The sequence below is a fragment of the Stenella coeruleoalba genome (genome assembly GCF_951394435.1).
Source record: "Stenella coeruleoalba genome assembly, chromosome: X".
Lineage (NCBI taxonomy): Eukaryota > Metazoa > Chordata > Mammalia > Artiodactyla > Delphinidae > Stenella > Stenella coeruleoalba.
The window spans coordinates 26,696,997-26,721,143 of NC_137152.1; the positions used below are offsets into that span (position 1 = coordinate 26,696,997).

The following is a 24,147-nucleotide window of genomic DNA, read 5'->3' on the forward strand; positions in this document are numbered from 1 at the left end:
TTCAAATTTTTGAGGGAAAATTATTTTGAATCTAGAATTCCACACTCAACTATCATTCAAGTGTGGGAGGAAAAACAAAGATACTTTCAGACATGGATTTTCTAAAAAGGTAACTCCCTTGCACCCTTTCTTTGGAAGCTCCTGGAAGATGTAATCTATCAGTACAATGAAGTAAACCAAGAAATAGGAAGGTGGGAATTTGAAGAAACGGGATATTCAAGGTAAAGAAGAGTCAAAAGGAATCCCTACAAGTAGAATGAAGGGAAGTCTCCAACTCTGCCACAGGGGAAGAAAGCATCTAGTCCATGTTGGAACAGGAAGTTGATGTGCTCCAGGAGGGCTGCTTGAAGAGAACAAGAAGACATATTATCTGACAGACTAGACTATGTGGAATACTGTCCTGACAAGCATATTATAGAGCTTTATAGCATGGAAGGATTTAGTAAAATACCTAAGGACAATTAAGCAATTATTAACTCCAGAATAAAAAAAAAAAGTTGAAATAAAGGAAATAAAATAACTATGCATGATGCATTACTTGGCTAAACAATGTACAATCCATCATCATAATAATTAAATCTGATAAAAAGTTTAATTGAAATTAAAGGTATATTAGGAAAATGGATAAGAGAAGTTAGAGTTTCCAGTGAGTCAAGTTGCCTATCATCAAATAAGTGTTTTCATTAGATAATTAACGAGGAAAATCACTGCCTCTAGGGTGCAGGATAAGCCTCAAGGAGGAGACAGATAATGGATTGCAATTCTGGATTAGCACATTTTAATTCAAAAATGAACGCATGTAATTTGGGAGTAAAGAGATCACAGCAGGCTTGTGAGCTCTTACTTAGGTATCATCATCCTACCGAGGTGATGGCTGAGAGAGTAACGGATTTGATCATACCTCCTTGTAAACATAAAAATGGTATTGACCAGTGGCCTTATTCAAAGAAGAAACTTGACATGCATTATCTGTCCAAATAGCCAATTAAAAATATCTGGGATTTATGGGGCATTGCTCGTAGGAGAATGGGTATTTATCACATAGGCATTATCTGTATAACTATGAAGATTAAAAAACAATGCAGAGCTCCAAACAAAAACGGCATCCTTTGAGAACAAGGTTTCTACAAATATCATTCAAAAGTCATCTGTTAATTCAAAACCAAAGGCATCCTACAGTGGGATCAAAGGACAAGTTGGAAGATGCCAAGTTCTACAGGAAGAAATATTACATCTTTGTCTCATTTTACTTGTATCATTTGAGTCATTAGCAAACTTTGGTGTTGATAAGTTATATGATATAATTAAGTCTGCTTTGACGTTTCAACTGTCGGTGTAAATACAATAATATTTTTATAAATTAAGTAAGTATAAAAATTACTGAATAAATTTTAAACCATTAAAAATAGGGGAGGGCTTCCCTGGTGGCTCAGTGGTTGAGGGTCCACCTGCCGATGCAGGGGACATGGGTTCGTGCCCCGGTCTGGGAAGATCCCAAATGCCGTGGAGCGGCTGGGCCCGTGAGCCATGGCCGCTGAGCCTGCTCGTCCGGAGCCTGTGAGAGGCCCGCGTACCGCACAAAAAAAAAAAAAAAAAAAAAAAAAAAAAAAAAAAAAATAGGGGAAAACACCAGAATTACATATTTACCAATCCTGTAGATGGGGAAGACGATCTAATCTTTAAAGCAATGTTGGAAATCACAGAGGAAATGATAGATTTAACCATAAAATTATTTAAAAGATCTACTGAAAAATGAATAAAACTAAAGGCAAACAACAAATCTTAAAAAACATTGACAGTAAACATGAAAAAAAAATATTATCAATAAAGAGGTCACTGACATCTATTGGATAAATACAAAACCTCAGTGATAAAGGCAAGGTTCATGAACAGATAATTTATATAACATATATATAATTAACAGCAAAGATACAAAATGTTAATTCTCATGAGCAATCAAAAAAATGAAAATTGAAGTGAAGAACTTTTAATCACAAAGAAAGAGATCCAATTTCTTTCATTCAATGCTGGTTAGAGGTGACACTGGAGGAGGGGTGAAATGACACTGACACACCTCTTTACAAAAGCCCTTTTGCAAATATGTACTGATACATACTTTAGAAGAAATGCAGGCAATTCAGAGACTCTCACCTTCAAAAAAATCTAAATAGGGAAAAAGTATTATACACAAAAATGTTCACTACTACAGTATTTACATTAACAAGAAAATAAAAGAAGGAAACAACCTATGCTTGTGATTATGTTTAAGTAATCTATAAGAGTGTCTTACTGGATGAAATACTCTACAATAGTTGTCAGTGTTAATTTATATAATTAATAAGAGTCTACAGCATCCAAGTAAAAGTTTCTATTGAGTAATCAGATTTCAACTTAACATAGGCAGTAAGATCCCAAGTATGTTATAAATAAGCTAATAAAAGCAAAATAGAGAATAAGAGTAAGACACCAAAATATTAGTAAGAGTATGCTCTAAATATTCACATTCCAGATGATGTTTTCTGTGTTTCTACACTTTCCAATTTTCCTTAATGATGATACATTAATTTTTTAAAAATCTGTGAATTTTATTTTCTTTTTCATTAAAATAACTTACCTAATTCAGAAAAATTACACAATAATTATTTTCTTTCCCTAAAAAGATATCTTAAAACAAGGGAGAAATTTTTAACTTCATGGAGCCTCTCCACCAGTAGTGAAAATTCTAATTCTGTATTTTAAATGGGAGTGAAATAAATCTCTATACTATATATGCTACTTTAATGAGGCTTCTCTTACTAGGTGCCAAGTACAATTATTAACTGATCACTATTTTATTATTAAAGACAATTAATGTCAGAACCATAAAAACATAGTATAATATAAACTAGACTTAACTTTTCAAGAAAAATACTTAAGCACATATAATACTATGCAAAGTCAAAGCCAGTCAAAAGTATGGTTTACAGAGGGCATCAGTTTTATACTTGAACTCTTGGAGAAAATGAATAAATATTCAATAAATAATTCAAAATTTTAATATACTTATCCTTCTTTACTTGTACTTAGTTCTTTAGTAACCCATCCCTTTGGGGTGAAAAACATTTCCTTAAATAAAATTTTCATCATTTTATAACCAATGTATTTTATTTTAATAATTTCTATTTTGATTTAATCATTTAAATTGCCCACACAATAAACAAAGTACTAACCTGACCTTTGTTTTTTATTATATCTTGTTTTTCAAAAAATATTTATTTATTTGGCTGCACGGGGTCTTAGCTGAGGCATGCGGGATCTAGTTCCCTGACCAGGGATCAAACCTGGGCCCCCTGTATTGGGAGCACAGAGTCTTAAACCACTGGACCACCAGGCAAGTCCCTATATCCTATTTTTTTTTTTTTTTTTGCGGCACGCGGGCCTCTCACTGTTGTGGCCTCTCCCACTGCGCAGCACAGGCTCTGGACACGCAGGCTCAGCAGCCATGGCTCACAGACCCAGCCGCTCCACGGCACGTGGGATCCTCCCAGACTGGGGCAGGAACCCGTGTCCCCTGCATCGGCAGGCAGACTTCCAACCACTGCGCCACCAGGGAAACCCTATCCTATTTTTTTAAGCAAAGGTAAATCATGTGAGATTATATCCAGGCTATTTATTAAAATTCAATCTCACAGACTCACAAACACACAAGAATCGTATCGTAAATTTACTAACATTTCTATTTTTAAAAAATAAGTATCATGCTCTAATTTTTTAAACTTAATTTTTAAGTTAACTTTAATTTTTTAAACTTCTAGCTCCTTAAGCATAAATATTTGGTTTATGCACATCAATTTCATATTACATACCAGTAGCTTGAACGTAACATGGTCGAATAAGTGGTGCTGTTTTTGGAATCATAGGAGAGTCTGACAAACAACACTGAGTGTAAAGTTCTGAAGCTGCGAAGAAATTAATTCGAACTTGAATGCTAAAGTTGTAAGTTGCCACCTGACAGACAAAAAATACATTATAAATGTGACTATTTTTGCTGTAAAAATTGTGATTTTTAAAAATTCAAATACAGTTGGCATACGTTATGTTAGTTTCAGTTGTGCTACACAGTGATTTGACATTTGCATATATTATGAGATGATCACCATGATAAGTCTAGTAATCAACTGTCCCCATACAAAGCTATTACAACGTTATTGACCATTTTCTCCTTATGCTGTATATTACACCCCTGTGGCTTATTTATTTTATAACTGGAGGTTTGTATCTCTTTATTCCCTTCACCTATTTCAACCAATACTATTTTTTATTGTACATATTTAAAGTTTACAACTTGATGATTTGATTTACATATACATAATGAAATAACACAATCAAGCTAATTAACATATCCATCACCTCACATAGTTACCTTGTTGTGTGTGTGAGAGAGACAGAGTTAGCAAATTTCAAGTATAAAGTACAATATTGTTACCAGAAGTAACATATGACCCAGCAATCTCACTTCTGGATGTTCACTTAAAGGAACTGAAATCAGGATCTCAAAGAGATACCTGCACTCCTATGTTCACTGCAGCATTATTCACAATAGTCAAGATATGGAAACAACCTACATATTCATGAATGGATAAAAAAATAAATGTGGTATACACATACAACGAAATATTTTTCAGTTTTAAAAATAGAAGGAAATCCTGCCATTTGCAACAACGTGGATGGACCTGTGGGACATTATACTAAATGAAATAAACCAGACACAGAAACACAAATAATGTATGGTCTAACTTACATGTAGAATCTAAAACAGTCAAACTCATAGAAGCAGAGAGTAGAACGGTGGTTGCCAGGGACTGGGGGGAAGGGAGATATGGGGAGATGTTGGTCAAAGGGTGCAAAGCTTCAGTTATGCAAGATGAGTAAGTCCTGGAGATCTGACGAGATACTATGGATTTAGCAAAACAGCAGTTTAAAAAAAAAGACAGTTTCAAAAAGAAAATTATCATATGACATTGAAAGAACATTTTTTTTTTCAAAATAAGACTTGGCTTATTTTTCATTAGTCCAAAAATAATTCTTAAAAATAAAAAATAAAAATATTAAAAATAATTGCTATTAATTCAAAATGGACCAAAGACCTAAATATAAAACCTAAAACTATAAACCTTGTAGAAGAAAATGTAGGAGAAAAATCTTTCTTAAGTGCAATACAAAAATAATCATCTATAAAAAAAATAAATTGTACTTTATCAAATTTTAAATTTATTTACTTATTTATTTATTTTTGGCAGTGTTAGGTCTTCGCTGCTTTGCACGGGCTTTCTCTAGTTGTGGCAAGCGGGGGCTACTCTTCGCGGCGGTGCACGGACTTCTCATTGCAGTGGCTTCTCTTGTGGAGGACGGGGTCTAAGTGCATGGGCTTCAGAACCTGCAGCGTGTGGGCTCAGTAGTTGCGGGTTGCAGGCTCTAAAGCGCAGGCTCAGTAGTTGTGGCACACGGGATTAGTTTATCCACTGGCACATGGGATCTTCCCGGACCAGGGCTCAAACCCGTGTCCCTGCATTGGCAGGTGGATTCTTAACCACTGCACCACCAGGGAAGCCTCTCTCAAACTTTAAATATCTGTTCTGTTAATGATAATGTTAAAAAATAAAATTACAAGCCAAAAACATATTTCTCACAAAAAAATCCATCTTACATCCAAAATATATAAAGAACATACAAAGATTAATAAAAAACAAAGTACCCAATGAAAAACTATGTATTGAAAAGACAATTCAGAAAAGAAAATGTACATATGACATATTACCACATAATTAGGTGTTTAACATCATCAGATATTAGGGAAGTGCAATTTGAAATCACAGAAGATAACACTTCATACCTATCAAAATGCTTACATAAAAATGATATTACCAAGTGCTGATAAAGATGTAAGCACCTGATACATTTATGAATTGCTGATAGGAATGCAAAATTTTATAGTCATTTTGGAAAAGTTTTCTCGTTTCTTAGAAAATTAAATACATACTTAACATAAGGCCCAGAACTCCCAACCCTAGGTGTTTACCAAAGAGCAGTGAAAACTTATTCATACACAAACCTGCATGCAAATGTTTTTAGTGGCCTTATTCATAATCGTGAAAACCTGAAAACAAGCCAAATTCCCTCCCAATAGTGAACGGATAACAAACTTTGGTAAATGCATCCAACAGCTTTCTACAATAAAATGGAATGAACTACTGTTACACAGAATAATACGGATGAATTTCAAATGTAGTATTCTAAGTGACAGAAGCCAGATTGATAAGGCAACCTATTTTATGATTTCATTCATATCATATACAAGTGAAAAGGCAAAATTATACAAAAAAAATGAGATCAGTGTTTGCCCTGAACTGAAGGTGGGGGAGAAGGTGACTACAAATAAGGACAAGAAAAATTTAGGAGAGGTGATTTTCTATGAAATATCCAGAATAGATAAATCCATAGAGACTGAATGCAGATTGGTGGCTGCCAGTGGCTGGTGGGAAGAGGGCTGGGGAGAAACTGCTTAATGGGTAAAGGGTTTTACTTTGGAGTGACGGAAATGTTTTGAAATGAGATAGATGGGGTGGTTATACCATATTGTGAAGGCACTAAATTGTTTACTTCCAAATGGTTAATTTTATGTTATAGAAATTGACACTCAATAAATTATTTTTTTAAAAAATAAATGAAGGACAAATCAATCAGAGGTTTCCAGGAATTCCCCAGATATCTACCATGTGATGATCTCAAGATTCTACAGAAATAAAAAATATGTGTTAAATAAAATGAAGAGCTAAATAATAAAAAGCATATAGTTACAGCTTGCCATGCATATTACCCTACTAGGCAAACTCTTGGGCTTTTTGTTTCAGTATTAGCTGGCTGCTATGGTCTGAAAATATCCCCCCAAAATTCATATGTTGAAATCCTAACCCCCAAAGATGATACAATTAGGAGGTGGGGCTTTGGGAAGTGCTTAAGCCATGAGGATGGAGTCCTCATGACTGGGATTAGAGTCTTATAACTATAATTAGTGCCTTGTAAAAGAGACTCCAGAGAGATTCCTGGCCCCTTCCATCCTGTGAGGACACATCAAGAAGTCCGCGACTCAGAAGCGGCCCTAACCCCACCAATTCTGGTGCCATGATCCTAGACATCCAGGATCCAGAACTGTGAGAAATAAATTTCTGTTACTTATAAACCACCCAGCCTGTGGTATATTGTTATAGCAGCCTGAACAGACTAAGACAATGGCCATGTCACTGCCAATTCCATCTCCCGTCATAGAATCTTTTGCAAATAATCTGTTCCCATAACAGAATTATAGAAGCATAAAAATACTGTAACATGTTTTATTTTCATGGATGTTTCATTTGTCTTGACAAATCAGAGCAAGCAACTCATTCCCATGATAATCTATTTCTGCAGTGATACCAGCACACAGGTGTCAAGGAGTAAATTGAAAAAAGATATAGTTCATGTCCAAATACTACACTTTTATATCTTTCTCAAAACAAAACAAAACTTTGTTTGATCTTATTTCTCCTGGAATTTCTCATTGTTAGTCATCAACAACCAGTTATATTTTGTCTCATTTCTATTTTTCCTCTTCTGGTTTGTTTTTTTCATTTTTTACTTGTTATATTAATAGAAATCAATACTTTCACACATATTTTAATAGTATTTATATTATTTTTTAGGTTACTATTGTATTCTTTCCTTTTTTTATATATAATATGAACTCATTTTAAACTCAAGTAATGCTATACACTGACACAGAAGACATGTGAGTGGCCCACAAGGAAAGGAGAGGGTTGAGTGACTTAGTGTAAACAAACAAGTCTAGTCAAGGATGCCAAATACAATTGTAATTGTCCACAAGCAGTTTTGATTGTACCCAAACCTGGTGCAACGTAGGAAAGGAAGGGTTACAACTAGAAATAAATCAAGTCCTTTATTGCTGATTTCACATTTTCCTGCTGCATAGGTCAAACAAGAGAGCACCCACTGACAATTTACATCTACACACACACAAAGATAGATAACTTACAAGTAGCTATAAATATAGTGGAGGACACCTGAAATGCCTCACTGGCACAAATTTAGTGAGCAAAATCTCACAGGGTGTGCTGTCTCTGCAGGGTTCTTTATGTTCTTCTTATTGTCGGATTGAATTACACTTCTATACACTAGGTAAATCTCCCTTTAAACTACCTAGTAAATGTTGAACAATTCAAAATCTTAAGCAATGTGCAGCACTCCAGAAAACTATAAATATATATAATTTATTTTAATTTTATAATCAATTTTAGAACACTAGAAGAGCCACAGTCCAAACATTAAGAAATAGATTTCTAAGCTTTTAACTGTTGAAAGTGTTAAATAGTAAACTGGACTGAAAAATTATCAAATTGCATATGCATCCTCCCCAAAAGTCATGTAACATTTAAATTGGATTACGTATTTTTTCTAATTTTTAGTGACCCTTAAGCTAAATGCTTTTGTGGATAAAGGATGAAATTAAAAACACAGTTCCACTGTATGAAAACATAAAATCACAATATCGACTTATTAAGACAAGATATAACTTGATCTCAGCAAAATTAAAAACCTATAGATTAAATTACTGCTGAAACTCATTTATTTTCCTATTGAAGAATGTGTGTATGTGTGTGTGTCTGTCTGCATACCTCTGTACACATGAAAGATGCAGATGTAGGCACTGGATAAGAGAATGATAGACTTCAATGCTTCAAAATAATCTGTCACAAAAGGATTATTTTCTTTTAATTTTGAGGTTTTGTTTTTATCAAAATTATAAGAGTACATACTTGAGGAAATAAAAATAATCCTACAAAGCTTATTTTGAAAATCAGCATTCCCTTCCCTCCACCGATGTATACTCTCACACACACACACACACACACACACACACACACACACACACACACACAGAAATCCAGATGCAATCATTTTCGACTCTCCTAGTTATTTCTTTTGGATTTACCTCAACACAGCTAAATAACCTACATAGAGTGTCATAAAACAAGCTTCAATAAATTTAAACGTATTTAAATAATACAAAGAATATTCTCTAATTACAATGTAATTATATTAAAAATAAATAACAGAAGGAAATATGGTAAATTCACAAATATGTGGAAATTAAGTAACATCCTAAATAACCAATAGGTCAAAGAAGAAATTACATGAGAAATTGCAAACTTTGATGAATGGAAAACACAAAATACCAAAACTTTTGGGATATGGGTAAAGCACTGCTTAGAGGGAAATCTATAGCTGTAAAACCTATACAAAAAATTAAGAGGGCTTCCCTGGTGGCACAGTGGTTGAGAGTCTGCCTGCCGATGCAGGGGACACACGTTCGTGTCCCGGTCCGGGAGGATCCCACATGCTGCGGAGCGGCTGGGCCCGTGGGCCATGGCCGCTGATCCTGCACGTCCGGAGCCTGTGCTCCGCAACGGGAGAGGCCACAACAGTGACAGGCCCGTGCACCGCAAAAAAAAAAAAAAAAATTAAGAAAAATCTCAAATCAATACCTTCTACCTTAAAAAACAAGAAAAAAGAAAAGTAAACTAAACTCAAAGAAAGCAGAAGGAAGTAAATAATAAAAGATAAAGTGAAAATGAACAAAATCAAAAACAGTATAGAAAATCAACCAAAAGCTGAATCTTAAAAATACCAACAAAATGGACAAACCTTTAGATAGTCTAGGATGAAAGGTGAGATAATTTAATAAAATCAGAAATGAAATAGGCAACTTTACTACCTACCTTACTGAAATAAAAATAGTAAGAGAACACCATGAATAACTGTATGCCACTAAATTAGATAACGTAGCCTAAATTTCTCAGGAAGAAATAGAAAATTTGATCACCTTTACCCATGAAGTGGGGAGAAGGTGGTCAAAAGGTACAAACTTCCAGTTACAAGATAAATAAGCCCTGGTGATGTAATATACAGCAGGGTGACTCTAGTTAATGATACTGTATTGTATACTTGAAAGCTGCTAAGAAAGCACATCTTAAATGTTCTCATCACAAGGAAAAATACTGTAACTATATGTGGTGATGAATGTTAACTAAACTTACTGTGGTAATCATTTCACTATATATATATATATCTAATCATTATGCTATACACCTAAAACTAATGCATGTTATATGTCAATTATATCTCAATAAAAAAAAGAAACATGGAGGGACTTCCATGTCAGTCCAGTGGGTAAGACTCCGCACTCCCAATACAGGGGGCCTGGGTTCGATCCCTAGTCAGGGAACTAGATCCCGCATGCATGCCACAATTAAGAAGCCTGAATGGCGCAACTAAGAGTCCGCATGCCGCAACTAAGAAGGTTGCATGCCGCAACTAAGAAGGTTGCATGCCGCAACGAAGATCCTGAGGGCCACAACACCTGGTACTGCCTGCCTAAATAAATAAATAAATAAATAAATAAAATTATTAGGAAAAAGAAAGAAAATACTAGTCTCATAATTATAGGTCTCATTAAAAAAGAAAGAAAGAAAGAAACATGGAAACTCACCTGGAAGAAGTATAGAGAAAACTATTAAAATATAGATGAAGCTGGGGGTTGGGGGAGTAGGGAAGAACTATTGGCCTTAGTTTACTCAAGGGAAGTCAGAGTACTAATTCTAGCAAAACAGAAAGTTCCCAAGAGAGAAAATATAAATACTAAAGGAACATCAGGTCATATCAGAATGAGTAATAGGAAATTAAACCAACATTCATTGGGCTCCATCCAAAGCAGGACATTAGACAGAAGAAACTCATGTGCAATCTATATAAAATCTAAGAGGCAATACTGACAAAGAAAGAGTTGAGAAATGAGAAAGAAGAAGAACTCTCCTTTTGTTGCAGATGCTATAAATTTTTACTATGAGAAATATATGCAAAACTTGAAAACAGAAAAGGCTACCCATGATTTGACCTGACACAGAAATGCTATTCATGTTTAAGGACTGGGATGACAGATATACTGTATCAAGTAATAAAATCATGCCACTTTCAATGATATAGACTTGGTTTTTTGAGTTGTCTTGTTCAGATGTGTATCTTTTTAATTCAATATAGTATTTCCCAATATTCTACAAAATCCTGACAATTTCTGTCAATTTCTTTTCTTTCTTTCCATTTTATTATGGGTTATATTTTATTAGTTTCTACAAATACCCTTGTATATGTAATTAAAGGCTTAAGCATATGGTAATTATCCCCCAACCAAACTTAATCCCAGAAGAAACAAACTGTGACTGCAAATTTCCCCCCTATGGATATGCAAAGTGGAACAGAAAAAAAGGGACTATATAAAAATGGTCATTGACATTTTGATGATGGCAACCTTATGAAACTGAAGATTCTGAATGCTAATGACTAGAAGGAAAGTAATAAGCCTCAAAGAAAGGATATGAAAATTTTGTGTCTATAGGCTAAAGAAATATATACTATTCTTCATCATGTTTGGATTCCTAAGATGGCATCATGACAAGCCAGGAGGCTGAGGACATAACATTTATGGTCTAAGCTCTGCAGATCACCAGCAGCTAGCCTTGACGAGTCCCCTGGCCTCACTGTGCACTGGCTTCTACAATTGGAAAAAGGAGAAAAATCTAAGGTCTCAATGCCTGTCTTATTGGATTCATATGGAAATTAAGTGACATTGGATATTAGGGCACTTTACAAACTCTAAGTACTATATAATTATCAACTAAAGGATTGTTATTATAATTTTAAATATAAAATTTGAATAGATCTAGTAGATTGAATTAGTAATTTAGAAAACATATGACAAAGCAAAGCCTGAGATCAGATGACTTCAATGATGAAATAGATCACTAATTTAAAGAAGAATTAACACAATTCTTTCAAAAACAGAAGAGGAGAAAACACTTCTCAACTCACTCTAAGAAGTCAGTATTACCCTGATACTAAAACCAGACAAAGACAGTTGAAGAAAACTATAGACCGATATTCCTTATGAACAGGGATGCAAAACTCCTCAAGAAAACACTAGGAAACTAAATCTAGAAACGTATAAAAAGGATTATACTCCATGATCAAGGGAGACTTATCCCAGGAATGTAAGGTTGATTTAACATACAAAAATCAATCAATATAATGTACCACATTAATAGAATAATGGGCAAAATCATGTGATCATCAAACTGCATGCAAAAAAATTTTTGACAAAATGCAACCTTCTTTCATGATCAAAATACTCAAACTAGGAATAGAAGGGAACTTTCTCAACCTGATAAAGGGAATCAACAAAACATTTTTTAAAATAACACTGCTAACATCATATTTAAAAGCGAAAGACATATGCTTTCCTCCTAAGATGAGGAACAAGACAAAGATCTTTGCTCTTGCTACTTCTATTCAACATTGTACTGAAGATTCTAGAAATCAGGCAGTGAAACAAGTAAAAGGCAACCAAATTGGAAAGGAAGAAATAAAATGCTCTATTTGCAGATGGCATGTTCTTGTACATAGGAAATTCTAAGGAATCTACTAACAAACCATAAGAACTAATGTATAAGTTAAACGTGGTTGCAGAAAAACTAGATCAATGTTTAAAATCAACTGTTTTTCTACACACTTGAAATGAATAATCTGAAAATAAAATTAAGAGAACAATTCCATTTACAAGAGCATCAAAAAAAATTGTTTAGAAATAAATTTAATAAGGAAAGAGGAAATTTGTACATTGACAACTACAAAACATTGTTGAAAAAATTAAGAAAGATTTAAATAAATGGAAAAACATCCTATGTTCATGGATTAGAAGACATAATATTGTTAACATGGCACTACTCCCCAAATTGATCTAAAGATTCTTCATAATCCTTATCAAAATCCCACCCAGACTTTTTGCAGTAATTGACAAGGTCAGCCTAAAATTCATATGGAAATGCATGGGACACAAAGTAGTCAAAAATACTACTGGAGAACAAAATTGGTGGACTCACATTTTCCAATTATAAAAACTACGAAGTTATTATAATCAAGACCTTGTGTTATTGGAATAAGGACAGACATATAGATCAATGGAACATAACTGAATGTCCAGCAATAAACTTTTATATTTATGTTTAATTGATTTTAGACAGGAGTGTGAAGGCAATTTAATGTGGTAAAATAATATTTTCAATAAATGGTCCTGGGACAAATGGACATCACATGCAAAAGAATGAAACTGGACTCATATCACACATACACAAAAAATAATTCAAAATGGATTACAGACCTAAATGTAAAAGCTAATACTCTAAACAAAACTCTTAGAAACAAATATAGAAATCTCATGACTTGAGTTAGGTAATAGCTTCCTAGATATGATACCAAAAAGCACAAGTGACAAATGAAAAAGAGATACATGGGACTTTTGTCACATGTGTCTTTTATATTAGCAGATGATAATACCCAGTGTGAAGACAATGTGAAGAAAATACAGCTTGGTGCCACATTAGGATGTAAGCTTTCTACTATAATCCTAAAGTCAAGAATAATGCAGGAGGGGGCTCCCCTCGTGGCGCAGTGGTTGAGAGTCCGCCTGCCGATGCAGGGGACATGGGTTCGTGCCCCAGTCTGGGAAGATCCCACATGCTGCGAAGCGGCTGGGCCCATTAGCCGTGGCCACTGGGCCTGTGCATCTGGAGCCTGTGCTCCGCAAAGGGAGAGGCCACAGCAGTGAGAGGCCCGTGTACCGCAAAAAACAAAAAAAAGAAAAAAAAAAAAGAATAATGCAGGATACCTAGTAGGTGCCCAATAAACATTTGTTGAATGATGATGATTGATGGAAATATAAACTGATACAAGTTTCGTGGTGATAATGTGGATATATGTACCAATAATTAAAAAGCACATAACCTTTCCTCACCAATTCCAATTCTAAATATCCAAAAGAAACAACAGAACAAGTCCTCAGAAATGAACATGCCAGTTTATTCACTGCACTTTAAGTCACTCGTCGAATACTTATTGTCTGATATGTGCCAAAAAATATATTAATGCTACAAATATAATGTTGAACTATATATCATACTGTTTTCTTCCTTTGAATAATAATATGATTGATGACATACAGATATCTGACTAGATTAAGAAACGACATCTATCCTGGGTTAAAACGTGTGTTAAATTAGTATGTGAAAGATATTTCCCAACATGGCCTTAAAGCATATTGCTTCATAGGAAATTAGGAATAAGATAAGCCAAGAAAAATAACTGATCTTGTTCTAGAAATTCTAAACAAGGTAGTATGATAAGAAAAAAGTGGTAAAAATTATCATTATTAAAATAGAAGAGACAATAATATTTGCAATCTATTGTTTTGTTTTGTTTTTGTTTTTTTGCGGTACGCGGGCCTCTCACTGTTGTGGTCTCTCCCTTTGCGGAGCACAGGCTCCAGACGCGCAGGCTCAGCGGCCATGGCTCACGGGCCTAGCCGCTCTGCAGCATGTAGGATCTTCCCGGACGGGGGCACGAACCCGTGTCCCCTGCATCGGCAGGCAGACTCTCAACCACTGCACCACCAGGGAAGCCCTGCAATCTATTACAGTATTCCTAAAAAAAATCTAAAATAAATTGAAGGATAATTAAAAGTAACTGATGCTTAAAGTAAGATAAACAGTTTTACACCTCATTAACATAATTTATTTTCAAAATATTGATGAGAGCATAAAAATAATAAAACCCAATCATTTACACTGCACAAAACAGCATAGAAAAATTATTTCAAAATATTTCAAACTTTTGCTGAGCAGTATAAAATGCTTTAATAACATAAACGGCATATCTTTTTTCTGAATATGAAGCTCAATTTTATACAGAAACCACTTCTCTCTAAATTTTTTATTAATTTAATGCAACACAAACCAAAATTACCATAGAAGTTTTAGCTATAAACTCAAGAAAAAGATTCTAAAGTTCATCAAGAAAAATGGCCAAGGGGCTTCCCTGGTGGTGCAGTGGTTGAGAATCTGCCTGCCAATGCAGGGGACACGGGTTCGAGCCCTGGTCTGGGAGGATCCCACATGTCGCAGAGCAACTGGACCCGTGAGCCACAACTACTGAGCCTGCGTGTCTGGAGCTTGTGCTCCGCAGCAAGAGAGGCTGCGACAGTGAGAGGCCCGCACACCACGATGAAGAGTGGCCCCCACTCACCACAACTAGAGAAAGCCCACGCGCAGAAATGAAGACCCAACATAGCCAAAAATAAATAAATAAATAAAATTTAAAAGAAAAATGGCCAATGGTATTTTAAAAGGAAAAGAATACAGTTATCCTACCAGAGAATTAAAAGAATTTTAATAGTACCAACCAGGCCAAATTGTTAGCAAATAAATCATTACTGTTGTATGGTGGCTTGTTATGCAAGAAGAATCAAAGAATTTTAAGTGCAATTTAAAATTCACCTTTCACCTCTGAGGCTGGCAGAATATTACATACACATACATATATAATGGATGCAACCTAGTTGTACAAAGAAAGACGACAGTAAGCAACATTTTACATTGTTACTAGTGGCTAATACTACTGGTATAACCTTTTTGAAGAGCAATTTGACAACGCATATCAATAGCCTAAAATATGTGCACAGAGTTTGACCCAATTATTCTACTTCTATTGCCTTCAAAGCAAAAGCATATCAGAGATTGCCCCTGAAATTTTGCCAGTGGTATCCCTTCCTCCTGGGCACATTCTAGGAAAGGTTTTTTTCTTTGATTTTCTTTGCTTGTTGTTTTTGTTGGTGTTTTTAAATCACCAAACATCGAGGGACACTACCCAAGAACCAGTGTTATAGCAACCCCTCTTAAATCTTCACAGCATGTCTTTGGTGATTTCAGGTGATGATTCTAAGAACATCAAGCATACCCCACTCAAATATAAGTAGAAAGCACATGCTGGCTCAAATATAAGTGATTTTGGGGTTAGCCTCAACTTTCCTCTCCTTCACAACATGTCATATCTTGAATTTTCTAGAGAGCATAACTGAGACCACAAGACCACGAAGGCTCCTTGTGTGTGCCCTCTGCACCTCTTGAGATACACTGCAAGCATGAAGCCAGACAACTCCACGATCATTTTACTGAATTAAAGGGTATACCCAGACATGCTCACAAGTAGAAAAAGACCCACTACAAAAAGAACTTAGGTGATCTTCAATAGCTTCTTAGTTAGGATTATCTTAACTCCACAACTCTCCAGTAATGTGAGTAATAGAAAACTTAACTTACTTCTTTGGGAGAAAATGCTAGGCCACACTCCAGAGATGTCTCTCTCTCTAACTCCAAGGAATATATGTCAGGAAATGCAGTGTCTGTGAATTCCCCTATAAGAGCAGAAAAAGGACACTTTTTTTTTTTAAGCCAGATACATATCTATGATGCTATTGTTAAATGTGGAAATGAAACTTTGAGAAACCTCATCAAAATGTTCACAACAATCAAAAAACAGTCGCTAAAACAACTGTGCGGGGCTGCATAAGGTTGCTAGGTTAAGGAATCACTCTTAATGCCAAGATGCTAATCAGCAAAACTGGTACCCAAAAATGGAACAAATATATATTCAATCAGCAAAACAGAGAGGATAAACCTATTTTTTAAAATCTCCAAAGTTCAAGAATGATATCACAGTCATATTCAGATGAATATAAAAAGGTATAAAGGTCAAGATCAAATAACTGACTGAATCTTATGTCTGAGAAAATTGAGACTCCCTCTCCAGTGAAGATGGAACAGGGAGAATCCAGACCTCCTCTGATGCCTTACGGAGTTCACAAAGAAGATAAACACAATTTCGTACAAGAAAACTTTTCAACAAAATGGTATCACTCCAGATACAAAGGCATTGGGTGGAGATACAGAAACAACTGTCAAATAGTAACACAAACTTCAGGGTCAAAAATTATAACCACTTAAATAAACTTCTAAAATAAGTTCCTGAAAGATCAAATGTTAGCTACAATAGAACCTCTGCCCTCATCTAAACAATTCTAAAAATCCTTTTTTCTCCCTAAAGTTTTCTGATTAATCCAAGGAATGATAATAATTTCAATTACCCTGTCTCAAAATAAACTTAAATAACTCATTTCATTCTCCTTCACCCTACTCAATTTCTCTCAACTTGATGTATGATATAAAAACCATTAAACAAATGAAGAAAAAGGATCCATTAAGTGTTTATTAACACAAACATGTTTGTGGTGTGGGAAAAAATACATATATTATACAGCAAAGAATATCCACCTAGAATGGCTATATATCTCGAATACATAAAATATAATAAAAATAGATATTCTTAAGTATATTTGAAGTATATATAAACATATAGATTGTGAAATGCAATAATCCAAGACAGCATCAATAAATATTTCTTGAGCACCTATAATGTGCAGAGAACTATGTCAGACAACTCTAGCAGAAAACAAAAATTGGAACCATAGTCCTTGACCTCATGGAGCTCACAGCGTAGTAAGGGAGACAAACAAGTACAAAGCTCTTTTTGATACAAGGTACAATTTGGTTAGTGCTATAATAAAACTCACCTAATGTCCTAAAGGAGCAAAGGCAAAAAAAATAATTTCAACCGATTGGACAGGGGTACGAATGGGGCTAATGATTCATAGGAATGCAGGAGGTTGATGCTAATTTATAAAAGAGGGTAGAATCTCAGGCAGCAGGGACAGAAGAGGAGGAACTAGCCTAGGAGGAGGGAAGCCCAGTGCCAGAGGAAATGTGTAACACAATCTGGTTGCAGTAGAGACAGCTGATGGAGCCTACAATGGGAGAGGTGACTGGAAAGAAAAGGTGGCATCATAGCTAAACAGATCTCAGTATTTCCTCCCCCTTAAGTCATTCTTGTCCTGAAACGATAATGTGAAAAACCAAGTCTAATTTGTCACAGAAGGACATTTATGTTTTAACATACTCATAATAATAAAATACATTTTCAGGACATTTTAAGTATAAACTTTATTGCAAATTGTTAATAATTGTTAAGATCAACTTATATACATCCTAGACTGTGTCAGCAGCCTGCTGCTGAGAACCACTGCTACTGGTAACAGGAAACCAACAAAGCTTTTCAAGCAGAGGGCAGATGGGATAAGATCTTTGCTTGAAGGAGATCACTCTCTGGTATAGGTATGAGGATAAAGGCTTGGAGGCAAGGAAAGCATTTTAAAAGATGATCCAGTGACCTAGAAGGGAAGCTTGAGCTAGGGCTAAGGCAGAATTGTGGAAAGAAATGCATCTTGCCGAGTAGCTCTGCAGAATAACCAGGAAGAGCCTGTGATTCATTAACAAGGTGCATGAATGCATATGAGGCAGTCAGAGTAAAGTGTTAATGCAACTAAAGTTTCAACATCCAGATTTTCCAAAACAGAATATAAATCTCATATGGATTTCCAACTGCCTACTGTTGTGATTCCTGGGCTATTCCACAGTCCCCTCAAACACAGCATGCTTGCCTAGATCTATTCCTTCCCTCACATTATATCAACTATGAATAGTCCCTCCCATCACATACGTCTTAGAGTCAAAAACTGGGAGCGATCCAAGACTTCCTCCTCCTCCTTAATACTGATGTCCGCTTGGTAACCACATCGAGGCATTGCTAATTTCTCAGCACCTCTGTACTCTCCTCCTTCCCGTCCCTGGTATCAATGTCTGAGCTCAGGCTCTCATCACTTCTCACCTGTATGGCCACCATACCTAACTGATCCCCCTGTCTCTGTTTTTGCCCCTCCCGTACCCACCTTTTCCCCCAGCCCATTTTCAACTTTGCTCCAAAAGGAAAATTAGTGAAGTGCAAGCCTACTCATACCATTGCCTGGATATCAATCCTTTAATTGTGCTGCCTAACCTCTAGGATAAATGTCCAGAAAAAACTATTAGTTACCTGGGTCTCACTTGCCCCTCTATACTCTAGATAGTCCAAACTACTTGCCACACTGACTCATTTCTAGGCCTTTACTTGCATTCTTTCATATCACCTTCTCTGTTTCTCTCCTTATTTCTTCTAAATTCAGATTAGGCATCAACTTCTCCAAGAAATCTTTCCTGTTGGTGATTCTCAGCTAGTTTCCCTTAGCATATGCTTCCTTAGCACCAGGTACTGACCTGTCTTGTAGCATCCACATGCTATGTGGTAATAACCCAATTCTTTTTTTTTTTTTTTTTTTTTGCGGTACGCGGGCCTCTCACTGTTGTGGCCTCTCCCGTTGCGGAGCACAGGCTCCAGACGCGCAGGCTCAGCGGCCATGGCTCACGGGCCCAGCCACTCCGCAGCATGTGGGATCTTCCCGGACCAGGGCACGAACCTGTGTCCCCTGCATCGGCAGGCGGACTCTCAACCACTGCGCCACCAGGGAAGCCCCTAACCCAATTCTTTGTCTCTCTCTCCTACTGTTATATAGGTGGTCTCCATTTGTCATTTAGATCCAATAGCCATCTTTCTCTGCTCTCCTCTGTCCTGACCTCTACAGACTGATTTATCTAGGTCCCTTGCTCTTCTGTCTCTGATTTGGTTCAACCACAGGGAAATGTCAGCAAGATATCAGAGAGTAGGAGGTATTTATGCCCTCATGTCTTCCCTGCCTTGGCTGCAATTCTGGCAAGGACAGCATTTTTTTTTTTTTTTTTTTTACAGTTATAGCTTTTATTAGATGGCCCCTCTTTCAGAGTTTCACCACTCACAGGGCTTCAATAATATCTTGCCTCCTCTTGCTCCTTCCGGCCTAGAGGTAGAAGCAGCTTCCATCCCTTGTCAGTTTTTTTTAACCTGGCTCCCAGGTCCATACATAATTCCTTCACTAAATCATCTTCAGTTAAATGCTTTGAGTCATTTGTTTACTACTAAGACCCTAACTGATAAACTTACTGTTAACTTTTAGAGAACAAGTAAGATGTCTTATTATCTTTATACATTCAAAGTCTAGTATCTGGCCTATAATTGGTATTCAACAAATACGTACTGAAGAAATGACTAAACCAACGGTTGGCAAACATTTTTCTGTAAGGGTTTATATAGTAAATATTTTAGGCTTTGCAAGCCATAAGGTTTCTGTCACAACTATTCAACCCTGCCATTCATGAAAGCATCCAGAAACAATATACAAACAAATGAGTGTGACTGCGTTCTAATAAAACCTTCTTTATAAAAAAACAGGTGTCAGGCCAGATTTGGCCCACAGACTTTAGTTTGCCAACACCTGGAGTAAACAAATGAAATACTTTATAAAAGTGCATTTTTTTCAAACTTAATTTAACATAAAGATACCTAATATATAGGTAAACACAGAGAGAGAACTCTCCAAAACATTCACCTGAAATTCTTAAGCAATTAAAACTAGCAATTAATAATTTTATTTTCATTTATAGTATATACTTATGTATAATATACTTAACCTACTATATTATATCAATTAATAAGCACAGTTATACGTCATGCATTATCAAAGTCTTCTGATATATATACATGTATTTCTAGAAATAGAACCATTATGGTTTATAGGATATAAGAAAAATATGGGGGACTTCCGGGAAGATGGCGGAAGAGTAAGACGCGGAGATCACCTTCCTCCCCACAGATACACCAGAAATACATCTACGCGTGGAACAACTCCTTCGGAGCACCTACTGAACGCTGGCAGAAGACCTCAGACCTCCCAAAAGGCAAGGAACCCCCCACGTACCTGGTTAGGGCAAAAGAAAAAACTAAACGGAGACAAAAGTATAGGGACGGGTCCTGCACCAGCGTGAGAGAGCTGTGAAGGAGGAAAAGTGTCCACACACTAGGAAGCCCCTTCGCGGGCGGAGACTGCGGGAGGCGGAGTGGGGGAGCTTGGGAGCCGCGGAGGAGAGCACAGCAACAGGGGTGCGGAGGGCAAAGCGGACAGATTCCAGCGCAGAGGATCGGGCCGACCGGCACTCACCAGCCGAGAGGCTTGTCTGCTCGCCCGCCGGGGCGGGCGGGACTGGGAGCTGAGGCTCCGGCTTTTGTCGGAGCGCCGAGAGAGGACTGAGGTTGGCGGCGGCGTGAACACAGCCTGCAGGGCGTTAGTGCACCACGGCTAGCCGGGAGGGAGTCCGGGGAAAAGTCTGGACCTGCCGAAGAGGCAAGAGACTTTTACGTCCCTCTTTGTTTCCTGGTGCACGAGGAGAGGGGATTAAGAACACTGCTTGAGAGAGCTCCAGGGACGGGCGCGAGCCGCGGCTAAAACTGCGGAGCCCAGAGACAGACATGAGACGCTAAGGCCGCTGCTGCCGCCACCAGGAGGCCTGTGTGCGAACACAGGTCACTAGCCACACGCCCTTCCGGGGAGCCTGTGCAGCCCGCCACTGCCAGGGTCCCGGGATCCAGGGACAACACCCCCGGGAGAACGCACGGCGCGCCTCAGGCTGCAACGTCACGCCGGCCTCTGCCGCCGCAGGCCTGCCCCACACTCCGCGACCCTCCCTACCCCCCCGGCCTGAGTGAGCCAGAGCCTCCGAATCAGCGGCTCCTTTAACCCCGTCCTGTCTGAGCAAAGAACAGACGCCCTCCGGCAACCTACACGCACAGGCGGGGCCAAATCCAAAGCTGAGCCCCTGGGAACTGTGAGAACAAAGAAGAGAAAGGGAAATCTCTCCCAGCAGCCTCAGAAGCAGCGGATTAAAGCTCCACAATCAACTTGATATACCCTGCATCTGTGGAATACCTGAATAGACAACTAATCATCCCAAATTAAGGAGCCCTGTGGATGAAAGGCTCTTGGTGCTGCAGCCAGGAGTCAGTGCTGTGCCTCTGAGGTGGGAGAGCCAACTTCAGGACACTGGTCCACAAGAGGCCTCCCAGCTGCACATAATATCAAACAGCAAAAATCTCCCAGAGATCTCCATCTCAACGCCAGCACCCAGCTTCACTCAATGACCAGCAAGCTACAGTGCTGGACATCCTATGCCAAACAACTAGCAAGACAGGAACACAACCCCACCCATTAGCAGAGAGACTGCCCAAAATCATAATAAGTCTACAGACACCACAAAACACACCACCAGACGTGGACCTGCCCACCAGAAAGACAAGATCCAGCCTCATCCACCAGAACACAGGCACTAGTACCCTCCACCAGGAAGCCTACACAACCCACTGAACCAACCTTAGCCACTGGGGACAGACACAAAAAAACAACAGGAACTACGAACCTTCAGCCTGCAAAAAAGGAGACCCCAAACACAGTAAGATAAGCAAAATGAAAAGACAGAAAAACACACAGCAGATGAAGGAGCAAGATAAAAACCCACCAGACCTAACAAATGAAGAGGAAATAGGCAGTCTACCTGAAAAAGAATTCAGAATAATGATACTAAGGTTGATCCGAAATCTTGGAGATAAAATGGACAATAGAATGGACAAAATGCAAGAATCAGTTAACAAGGCCCTAGAAGAACTAAAGATGAAACAAGCAACAATGAACAACACAATAAATGAAATTAAAAGTACTCTAGATGGGATCAATAGCAGAATAAGTGAGGCAGAAGAACGGATAAGTGACCTGGAAGATAAAATAGTGGAAATAACTACTGCAGAGCAGAATAAAGAAAAAAGAATGAAAAGAACTGAGGACAGTCTCAGAGACATCTGGGACAACATTAAACGCACCAACACTCGAATTATAGGGGTTCCAGAAGAAGAAGAGAAAAAGAAAGGGACTGAGAAAATATTTGAAGAGATTATAGTTGAAAACTTCCCTAATATGGGAAAGGAAATAGTTAATCAAGTCCAGGAAGCACAGAGAGTCCCATACAGGATAAATCCAAGGAGAAATACGCCAAGACACATATTAATCAAACTGTCAAAAATTAAATACAAAGAAAACATATTAAAAGCAGCAAGGGAAAACAACAAACAAGGGAATCCCCATAAGGTTAACAGCTGATCTTTCAGCAGAAACTCTGCAAGCCAGAAGGGAGTGGCAGGACATATTTAAAGTGATAAAGGAGAAAAACCTGCAACCAAGATTACTCTACCCAGCAAGGATCTCATTCAGATTTGATGGAGAAATCAAAACCTTTACAGACAAGCAAAAGCTGAGAGAGTTCAGCACCACCAAACCAGCTCTACAACAACTGCTAAAGGAACTTCTCTAGGCAAGAAACACAAAAGAAGGAAAAGACCTACAATAACAAACCCAAAACAATTAAGAAAATGGGAATGGAAACACACATATCGATAATTACCTTAAATGTAACTGGACTAAATGCTCCCACCAAAAGACACAGATTGGCTGAATGGATACAAAAACAAGACCCATATATTTGCTGTCTACAAGAGACCCACTTCAGACCTAGAGACACATACAGACTGAAAGTAAGGGGATGGAAAAAAGTATTTCATGCAAATGGAAACCAAAAGAAAGCTGGAGTAGCAATTCTCATATCAGACAAAATAGACTTTAAAACAAAGACTATTAGAAGAGACAAAGAAGGACACTACATAATGATCAAGGGATTGATCCAAGAGGAAGATATAACAATTGTAAATATTTATGCACCCAACATAGGTGCACCTCAATACATAAGGCAAATACTGACAACCATAAAAGGGGAAATCGACAGTAACACATTCATAGTAGGGGACTTTAACACCCCACTTTCACCAATGGACAGATCATCCAAAATGAAAATAAATAAGGAAACGCAAGCTTTAAATGATACATTAAACGAGATGGAGTTAATTGATATTTATAGGACATTCCATCCAAAAACAACAGAATACACATTTTTCTCAAGTGCTCATGGAACATTCTCCAGGATAGATCATATCTTGGGTCACAAATCAAGCCTTGGTAAATTTAAGAAAATCGAAATTGTATCAAGTATCTTTTCCGACCACAATGCTATGAGACTCGATATCAATTACAGGAGAAGATCTGTAAAAAATACAAACACATGGAGGCTAAACAATACACTACTTAATAACGAAGTGATCACTGAAGAAATCAAAGAGGAAATAAAAAATACCTAGAAACAAATGACAATGGAGACACAACGACTCAAAATCTATGGGATGCAGCAAAAGCAGTTCTAAGAGGGAAGTTTATAG

The 24,147-nt window shown here is 37.3% G+C and overlaps 1 protein-coding gene across 1 annotated transcript in view; it reads right to left on the reverse strand.

Moving 5' to 3' along the window:
* CFAP47 (cilia and flagella associated protein 47) overlaps nt 1-24,147 on the reverse strand; it is a 281,902-nt gene that overhangs the window by 37,665 nt on the left and 220,090 nt on the right. The window contains 2 exon segments of the mRNA XM_079910450.1: nt 3,846-3,987; nt 16,296-16,390. Coding sequence (XP_079766576.1) covers nt 3,846-3,987; nt 16,296-16,390 — 237 coding nt within the window.